This window comes from Vigna unguiculata, chromosome 3, assembly GCF_037176805.1.
Source record: "Vigna unguiculata cultivar grain cowpea cultivar isolate G323 ecotype 2 chromosome 3, ASM3717680v1, whole genome shotgun sequence".
Taxonomy (NCBI): domain Eukaryota; kingdom Viridiplantae; phylum Streptophyta; class Magnoliopsida; order Fabales; family Fabaceae; genus Vigna; species Vigna unguiculata.
In genome coordinates this window covers 37,272,929-37,283,172 of record NC_140794.1, presented here as the reverse complement: position 1 = coordinate 37,283,172, position 10,244 = coordinate 37,272,929, and the positions used below count along the sequence as shown (strand labels likewise).

General features: G+C 49.5%; 1 protein-coding gene across 1 annotated transcript; it reads right to left on the bottom strand.

Moving 5' to 3' along the window:
• Positions 1 to 8,129: 8,129 nt before the first annotated feature.
• LOC114175339 (uncharacterized) lies at positions 8,130 to 9,240 on the bottom strand. Its single transcript, XM_028060117.2, has 2 exons — positions 8,632 to 9,240; positions 8,130 to 8,480 (listed from the first exon to the last, which is right to left on the bottom strand). The coding sequence occupies exons 1-2, from the start codon at positions 9,238 to 9,240 to the stop codon at positions 8,130 to 8,132; spliced, it is 960 nt and encodes a 319-aa protein (XP_027915918.2).
• Between the last annotated feature and the right edge of the window lie 1,004 nt (positions 9,241 to 10,244).

The following is a 10,244-nucleotide window of genomic DNA, read 5'->3' as shown; positions in this document are numbered from 1 at the left end:
GGGCGGAGGACTGATTGACCCCTGCCGAGCGGGCCGACCTTACCGTTCTCAAGACTCTTCCCGAAAAGATCCCACCGATGCCGCTGATCCAATGTCTCCGCTCTCCGGACTTACCGAGGGCGGTTTATGGTTAGTTGTTCTGATCTTCCCGATCGTCTTAGGGGTTGCATTAAATTATCGAAATTTTTTGTTTGTTTGCAGATATCATGGCTCGAACGATAATCTCCAACGCTGAATTCATGGCCTGCACGAAGACTCGTCGAAGGGCCAAGGTCGGTCCTTCAACAGCTCCTTCTCCAACGACTAACGCACCGACCGGGGCTTCGGGTGTCGGGACTAGGCCTCAGATACTCGTCATCCCCCCCTCAATACTGTTCCTGCTGCTGTATGGGATAAAGGGAAAAAGACAAAGAAGGATGATTCCCCCGCTGGCCGCTCGTCCAAGCGAAGCAAGAAGGCAGAAGCTTCGGGGTCATTAGCTATTGCCTTCCTTGGCAGCGAGGTGCGACTTGACGAGGAGGTCTCCTTTCACTTAGGCCCTCGTGTGAAAGACATGCTGAAGGACGTGTCTAAGGAGGAGGCTTTGCGGACGATCGGAGAATTTAGTCTAAGGCTGTCAGCGATTTGCACCAAGTTTCCCAAGGCCGACTGGAGCAGGATTGATAGTTTGGAGAAGGAGCTCGCGACGACCATGGTAGAGCTGCAGGAGGTGAAGGCCTCCGCTTCGGATTTGAAGACGCAGTTCGATCGGCTGAACGTCATGAAGGCCGAGCATGCCAAGTGTGCCGGCCTGCTAAAGGCGGCTGACGATCGGGCAAAGGAGGAGCAGCAGAAGGCAAAGGAGGCAACAACGAGCTGCAAAAGCTACAGCGCCACTTCGATGACTTGTCATTGGAGCACCTAGCTTCCGTCGGGTCGACCGCGAATTGGCAGAAGAAGGCCAAGGAGTATGAGGCCGAGCTATGTATTACCAACGAGCAGGTCTATGCTCAGTACGAGACGAGCTTCCAGAATGTCGTCGATCAAGTCGTCTACTTCTACCGCTGCCCCACCGATCGGTTTGACGTTCACTTGGGGGTCGTGGACGAGAAGCTGGAGAGGGTCTACGAAGCACTCGATGAAATGACCATTCCCGCTCCTACCTTCGCTCCTCCTGCGACTGATTCCTGACTAGTATTTTAGGCTTCTTTTTGATTTTTAGTTGTATATTTTGACATAACTAATCAAGTTCGATCGGCCTTGTGGTCGATCGCGCTCGATCGGTTATTAGGCCATTTTTTGTCAAACAATTATATGTATATGGCAAGCATATTTTCCTTTCGCTCTATCGAATTTATCTTTGTTTATTTTTGTTGGTGGCGACCGGCCTCTTATGAATGTTCAGGCGATCGGCCTTATCTATCATTATACTGCTTGCGTTGAGTGCTCAGGGCGATCGGCCCTTTTCTTTTTAGCTAATTGTTGGGGCGGTCGGCCCATCTTTTATTAGTTTCGTGTTGAGCAGCGAGGGCGATGCCCCTTTTCACGTTTAAAATGGTCGGGCGGTCGGCCCATGATTATGTCGGTTCGGCGTGCTTGACTCTTAGTTTAATTGCTGCGCTTAAGGCCCGAACGGTCGAGCTTTATTCTTATGCGTTTATCTTTAACCAGTTTGGATCGTTGGTGTTGTGCCTTGATCGTGGCCGACAGCTCGTGTCACTTATTTTACCCGTGGGGTTAGTTGGATCGCTTGGATTAGTGCTGACCAGGTGGGGCTTCCTCGTGGAAGCCCACACCTTGACCGGTCAGGCTTTTGCTCGGGTCCCGTAGGGAGCCCCGTCAGTTAGTTAGTCGGAGTTGCATGAAACACTCGTTTTATTCATAGTGGCATCAATTGTAGTACATTTTTAAATGCGAAGCGTTCCATGTGTTTAGTATTTCCCTTCCGCTCAGGTACTCTAGCCGGTAGGCTCCGTTCCGTAGGCGTTCGGTCACGCGGAACGGCCCTTCCCAGTTCGATGCCAGCTTTTCTTGTGCTGATTTCTTGCGCGTTTCATTGGTCTTCCTCCACACCAGGTCTCCTCGGATGAAGCTCCTAGGTTTTACCTTTTCATTGTACCTTCTCGCCACCATCCTCTTGCATGCTTCAGCTTGCACGGTCGCTTTTTCTCGTCGCTCGGTCGTCCAGTACAACTCTTCTTGCATGCGCCCACAATTCATGTCAAGATTTTGCATTTCTCGTCGGAGCGTCGGTTCTCCCACTTCAACTGACAGCATGGCGTCTGTTCCGTACGTTAGGTTGAAGGGGGATTCTCCGGTCGTCCCATGCGGGGTGCACCGATAGGCCCAGAGGATCTGCGGTAATTCATCTACCCATGCTCCCTTAGCTTCTCCCAATCTTTTCTTCAACTCTGCCACTATGACCTTGTTCATGGCCCGGCTTGACCATTGGTTTGAGGATGCTCGACTGAACTGGTTAGGTGGCGTATTCCTACCTGCTTATAGAAGTCCCTTAGCTTTTTATCGATGAACTGCTGGCCGTTGTCGGTGATGATGGTGTGGGGCAGGCCAAAACGGCAGGCGATGTTCCGCCAGACGAACGAGTGGACCTGCCGAGCGGTGATGTTGGCTAGGGCCTCTACTTCGACCCACTTGGTGAAATAATCCACAATGACTAGTATGAACTTTTTATGCGCCCTGCCGATTGGGAATGGTCTGACTATATCCATACCCCATTGCGCGAACGGCTAGGGGGGCGTTAGGCTATTGATGAGTTCAAATTTTTGCCCTCATTTAATATTTAAATTTGGGGATTTAATTGAATTTTCTGTGCTTAAAGATTGATTTAATTAGGATTTGTGATTATTGGATTTATTGAGTAAGTTTGGTAAAAGTAGCGTAAAAATTGATTTTAGTTGCATAAAATATTATTGGATATTCTAACGTTTGTTAATGCAGCTGGAATTTATTTTTGGTCAATTAATAATGTGATTTTGAAATATTCAAAGTTACAAAAGAAGTCCAAAATCAAGAAATTCTGAAAAAGAATAAATCAGGAGCTAAACGCACCCCCAGATTTTATTTGCACACTCCTTCCTCAAGTGGACCACAAAAACCTGTTCTGCACCCCCAGTTTTCACTAAGTTGCACCCCTCCTACCACTTAAACTCCACTCAACCAGATCATGCCATGTGGCAATCCCCACCTCTTAGAATTAGCCAACCAGAACAAGCCACGTGTCATAATCCTACCCTCACCAAATTAACCAATCAGATTCTGCCACGTCATCACCTTCATCTCCCAAAACCCTAACCCTAATTTTCTCCTCCCCTTCCACCCTCCTCGGCAGTCGCCGCCGCCAACCTCGCCGGACCTCCGCGCAGTTCACCACCGTCCCTGCACTTCGCCGGAATCTGCACCGTGACATCGCCACCATCTTCCTCCATTCGCGCCGCCGTTTCCGACAACCACCGCGAGCACATCATCGCGACGCCACTGCACCACGAATCGTGCAATCATCTTCTTCCTCACGCAGCAGCCATGGCTGCACCTGTTCCGCCACCATCTTCCTCCATCGCGCAACAACCTCCGCGAAGCTTCTCCACAGCTCCGTCGCGCCTCCGCACCTGCAGCGACGCGCAACCATTTCCGTCCGCCACCTTCAGATTCACGGCCACCGCGAGATCTTCACGTTCTCTGCACCACGCCACAGCTCCTCCACGAACACCATCTTCTTCGTCATTCACTCGCGCCACCACAGATCGCGCAAGCTCCACCACACCACCACCGCGAGTTCTTCTTCCCGCGAGCGCGTCAGCCACCACTGCAGCAGCACCACCGCGTCGCGCCACCACGCCGGAAAACGGCAGCAGCCGCCGTCAGCCGCGCAGCGAAGGAAGAGTGTGAGAGAGAAACCCTAGTTCTGGAGAGAGACGCGCCACGTGTCAGGCTGCTATTGGACAGTCAAACTGGTCAACTGGTCAACTCTGGTCAACTGGTCAAAGTCAGCAGTCAAATTCTGGTCAATTTTGTAAAAATGCTTAAATAAGAGGGGCAGAATTGGAAATTGGACAGAAATTGAGTTGTTAATTAATTAAATAAAAATAAAAGATTTTAGCAACTGACAGATAAAGCCCAAAGTCCAGTGGAAGCCTATATAAAGAGACTTAAGGGAGCAGAAGAGGGGAACTGACAATTTTTACAGCTGACAACTTAGACACTTAGAACTCTCTGGTTTTGGCACCACATCTCTCATTCTTTCTTTTTCTTTCTTTCATATCATCATGTATTCCATCAAAGCCATGGAGGGCTAAGCTTTAAGGGTTGATTCCACTGTAATTTCTTAAATGGATTCTGAGGTTAGATGAATTTATATGTTTTGTTATTTTGATTATTGTTGTGGTTTTTGTTTATCTATGTCCTTTGCTTCTTAATCGAATAGAAAATAATGATTTTAAATCTACATGCATGCTAATCATATGAGTTAAAAGGTTTTTAAATTAAATAGAGACTTTGCTTTGATTTTGTTTAGAAACTTTCATTTGATTAAATAAGTTTTTGCCAATAATTGAGACTTTAATTTGATTAGAGGTAATTACTTTAACTAAAATTAGTCAAGACTTTACTTTGATTAATTAAGTTTTCTATTTGGTAAAGAAACAAAGGAATAGACATGATTAGGCATAGTAAAATTAATTGAGACTGTACTTTGATTGAATTTACTATGGATAATCTAACAATTCTCACTTTTGATTGAGACTGTACTTTGATTAAAAGTGAGGATGTCAACAAATGAATTGAGTCTTTACATTGATTTATTTGTAAATCAACAACAATAATTAATTTAACAATAATCTCTAGATAACCAATGAAGAATCTGATTTAGAAAAAGCAGTGGAATTGACCTATTTACTATTACTGTGTTTACAATCTTCCGTGTCATTTTCTTTGCATATCAAAACCCCTTTTTTTTTATAGTTGCTAGTTTTAATTGCATTTTTGAATCAAATATTTGAGATCAATTCCGTATTCGTTGTGAGACGACTCAGGGTTATCTTAACCCTAACTATTTTCTTCACTACAAACTGGCAATACTGAAGTTGCTAAAGTAGTGGTAATTTGATCGCCTAACGACAGCGATATCAGCTATGCAGCACGGTAGGGGACCTCTTGACGTCGTTCCCGTGCGCCTAGCAACCCTCACACTTTTTTATCAACACCTCGCAATCATTCTCCATAGTTGGCCAGTGGTAACCTGCTCGGAGTATCCAAGCCTTCATCGTTCGTTGGCTGGTGTGCATCCCGAAACGCCATTGTGGACCTCGTTCATGACGTAGCCTGCTTCGTCCTCCGACAAGCACTTGAGGAGCGGTGCGGTGAACCCTCGCTTGTACAAGTCTTCTCCGATTATGACAAATCGGAGCGCCCGACGCCGCTCGATCGGCTTCATATCTTCCCCGGTGTCGCTTCTCCTCAGGAGCTCCCGCACTTCACTTCTCCAGTCCGTCGGTCGGTCAATGGTCGAGCATTCTCCTGCTAAGGGTTTTATCAAGGTTTGCCTGATGATGGTCTTGAGCTGACCCTTCTCTTTCCCAGCCACTAGTTTGGATAGCCTATCGGCTTTGGCATTCTCCACCTGGGGTATGTGGTGAACGGTTACTTCATCGAACTCTCTCATAGCCTCTATCACTTTGTGATAATACTGCAGCAGCAAATCGTCCTTCACCTGGTATTCCCCTTGCACCTGCCCGACCACCAGCCGTGAGTCGGTATTGCATCTTAGTCTTCGTGCCCCTAGGTCCTTCGCAAGTTTGAGACCTGCAATCAGCGCTTCGTATTCTGCCTGATTGTTCGATGCCTTGAACTTGAACTGCAAAGAGTGATCTACTGTGAAGCCGCCCGGTCCTTCGATGACTATCCCCGCTCCTACGTTGCGCTTATCTGACGAGCCATCGACAAAGAGCACCCACGTCTGTTCCGGATGGGAGGCCGATCCGTGGAGTTCTACCACGATATCTGCCAAGTGCTGCCCCTTGACGGACCCCCTCGACTCATACTTGAGGCCGAATTCGAATAACTCTACTGACCAGGCTATCATCCTTTCGGCCAGGTCGGGTTTCCTCAGTATCTTGGCAATGGGATGATCGGTTCGGACAATCACCTGATGGCTTTGGAAGTATTGGCATAACCGACGGGCGGCCGTCAACAACGCTAGGGCTATTTTCTCTACCAACTAGTACCTGGTCTCTGCTCCCTGCAATACCCTGCTGATGAAATATACCGGCCGCTGCTCCAGGTTTTCTTGCACCAGTGCTGCGCTGATCGTGTCATCCGAGACAGACAAGTATAACTACAAAGGCAGTTCTTCCACCGGTCGGCTCATTATCGGAGGGATACTGATCATCCCCTTTATCTGTTGAAACGCCTCTTCACACCGATCGTCTCACTTTTCAGCGGTCTGCTTCTTCATGATCTTGAGGATCGACTTTATCCTCTCTGTTAACTTAGGCAGGAAGCGTGCGAGAGACGTCAAACGGCCGACCAACCGTTGGATCTCCTTGAGGTTTTTGGGACTCCTCATCTCAGCGATGACGGTGCACTTGTCAGGGTTGGCTTCAATCCCTCGGGCGGTCATCATAAAGCCCAGGAACTTACCGGCCGGTACCCCAAATACGCATTTCTCCGAATTGAGACGCATGTTATACTTGCGTATTTGGTGGAAGACCTCCTTGAGCTCACGAACGTGGTCTTCGACTGTCTGCGATTTTACAACCATATCGTCTATGTATACCTCCATGGTTCGACCGATCTGGTCTTTGAAAACATGATCCATGAGCCTTTGGTACGTCGCCCCGACGTTCTTTAGGCCGAACGACATGACCTCGTAGCAATAATCAGCCCTGTCGGTGATGAACGTTGTCTTTGATCTATCCGAACCGTACATCGGGATCTGGTTGTATCCTGAGTACGCGTCCAAAAAACTCAAGAAATTATGCCCGAACGCTCCGTCGACCAGCCGATCGATGTAGGGTAGGGGGTACGCATCCTTCGGGCACGCTTTATTGAGGTTCATGAACTCGGTGCACATTCTTCACTTCCCGCTCGCCTTCTTCGCCATTACCACGTTCGCCAGCCACGTGGTATACTTTATCTCCTTCACGAACCCCGCTCCCACCAGTTTTTTCACTTCTTGCTCGACCGCTAGTCTCCGCTCCTCCCCCATCTTTCTCTTCTTCTACGGTTCCGGTCGGGCTTCTTTGAAGATCGCCAACTTATGAGACATAACGTCTGGGTGGATGCCCGACATGTCGGCTGACGACCAAGCAAAGAGATCTCGATTCTCGACGATGACCGCACCCAAGAGCTCCTCCTCATCCGGCTTCAGAGCGCCACCTATCTTGGTGACCTGGCCTAGTTGCGTCCCAATGGACATCTCCTTGGTGTCTCCGCCAGGCTGGATCCGATCCTCCGTGTTCGTTCAGGGATCCAGATCAGTCATGGCGACTTCCGATCGGTGTTGTTTTCGGGGGCGGCTATAAGGGGCGATCCTTAACCCAGCTTCTTAGCACTGCCTCGCGATCTGCTGGTCCACATTCACCGTACATATCGTCCCTCTATCCGACGGGAACTTCATGGTCAGGTGCAAGGTCGAGACGATCGCTTCAAAGGCGTTCAAGCAGGGTCTTCCTAGTAAGACATTGTAGGAAATGTTAGCCTCAACTAAAAGGAACCTAACCCTTACCTCCCGTCCGTCTTTTCACGAGCTGATCCTGGTGCGGAGGTCCAGGTAACCCCTCGTGTTCACTCGCTCGCTCGAGAATCTGACGATTTGCTCATTGTATGGGACGATCAAGTCCTCGGACAGGTTCATCCTCTGGAAAGTTTTCCAGTATAAAATGTTGACGGAGCTTCCCTGGTCCACCAAGACCTTCCCGATTCCATACTCTGCTACCTCGATGGAGATGACATCGGGCCATCATGATCGGGGTCGGGAGCCTTGAAGTCCTCATCGGTGAAGGTGATGGGGGGCATCGATCGCACCTTCTTCTCCACCAGGTGGACCGACTTGAGCGCCCGGACGTGTCTCTTTCGAGCAGACGAGCTCGATCCTCCTCTAGTGAATCCTCCCGAAATAGTATTGATGTAACCCCTTAAGGGTTTATCCTTGCTCCGATTGCGACTCCTCCTCGGGCTTCAGTGTGCTCTAGATGACTCCCTCCTTCGCCTATCGGGCTCCCGCTCTCGTCGCTTCTCCCACTTAGCTGGGGCCTGTCTTCGTGCCGAGCTTCGTTCCTGACCGAGCTTCGTTGGGGGTGATCCTGCTGGATGTATTTCTTCAAGTGCCCTTGGCATATCAGCTCCTCAATCTTATTGCGGAGCGTGTGGCACTCTTCCGTGGTATGGCCGATCGTCTGATGGTACTGACAATGGTTGCTGCCATCGACATCAGGAGGTGGAGGTTTCTTCCTGGATGCTGGGAGTGAGTCAGCACTGAAGGCCTCCTGCAAGATCTTCGCCCGGGGAACAACCAAGGGGGTATACGTGGTGAATTTGGGCGTTTTCTTCTCGTTGGGCCGAGTAAGGGGTTTGCTCGGTCGGGGGGGGGGGGGGGTTCTTCTGTGAAGCTGCGTCTTCCTTCTCCCTCTTCTTCACCATAAACTCCTGCATATCCTCCATCTGGATGAATTTGGTCGCTCGCTCTCTCATCTCTTCCATCGTCTTTGACTTCTTGCGGCTTATCTTATCCGTAAACACGCCCGGCTGCAGTCCGTATGAGAAGTGGTGCCGAACAATTTCATCGCTGAGGTCCTTTATCTTGATCGACATGCAGTTATACCGATCGAGATAACTCCTTAGCGACTCCCCATCCTCTTGGCGAATGTTGACTAAATTATCCACCGTCAGTATGGTTGGCCTCAAGGGGGCGAACTGCATGCTGAACCTGGCTTTCAGAGTGGCGAAGGAGTCGATGCTGTTGGCCGGCAGCTTGGAGAACCATTCTAGCGCCTCTCCCGTCAGGGAGGTTGAGAACACTCGACACCAGATCGGGTCGCTCACAACATGGAACATCATCTGGTGGGTGAATACCGGCATGTGATTGTCGGGGTTGGTCGTGCCGTTGTACTTCTCGAAGGTCGGCATCTTCCATCTCTCGGGCAGGGGGGTCTCCAGTATGAATTGGGTGAAGGGGAAATTACCCGAAGCGTGGATCGATTGCCTGGAAGGGTGTCCCCCCTCATTGGCCCCGAAACTCTCGTTCATCGTGTGGGAAGCATTCCCCCTTGACGCCTACGTCCTCTCCACCCACGGGGGCTGCGACTGTTCTTGTTCCGTGGGAGGGAGTCTGCTCTCCACCCGCTCGGCTTCCCGATGTTGTTGCACCCTGCTCAGTTGGAGCGGATCGGGCATAGTGGGGGTTGAAGGGATGGCCTCATCCTTTTGCTGAAGGGCGGCATTTTCTTCTCGCAGAACTTGCATCTGCACTTTGTAGTTTCACTGCATCTCATCCATCCTCTACTGCATCGCCCTAATCATCTCTCTCGTGTTTGCCTGATCGTCAGCCATCCTTCCTCCGTCAGCATTGCTTGTTCAGTTTCTTATGGTCACTATAAGGGTATAAGGTCTATAGGCGACTGCTCGGCCCCACGGTGGGCGCCAAAATGTTTCGGGTGTAGGGGCCAAGCAGCTACTAAGAACCACTTCGAAATTACTCCTTTCTCCTTTATGCCCTCTCCAAGTAATCTGTTAAGACTTCATCTCCACGTAATCTTCTTTGTCGCTCGATCGGTTGAACAGACGATCGGGGTACCTGTCTAAAAGGCTTTGATGCTTAAGTCAGTTGAGGGACCGATCGGTCGATAAGTGTAACTGCTATAATAAATGCGAATTTAAGATCCCCACCAACCTACCTTTGGGCCCTATGATTAGGGTTCCTTAATCACGGCCCAATGATCCCTTAATCGTGATTATTGACTTGTTTAATTTTAATTAATCCAGCTGAGTAGTTCAGCTTTTCTGTTTGGCCGATCGACCGATGGTCGCTTGGCTAGGCGGGTTATTTTCTATGGGTTTAAGAACCTTAAGTGATATATTTAACCTATATGGTCGATCGACCAATGGTCATATGTAAGGTACTGCGCGATTTACCTATGGGGCCGATGGACCGATGGACCTCTATAAGGTAATGTGCGACTTACCCGCGAAGTCGATCGACCAATGGTCCCATGTAAGGTAACATGAGTTACCTATGGGGCCGGTCGACCGAT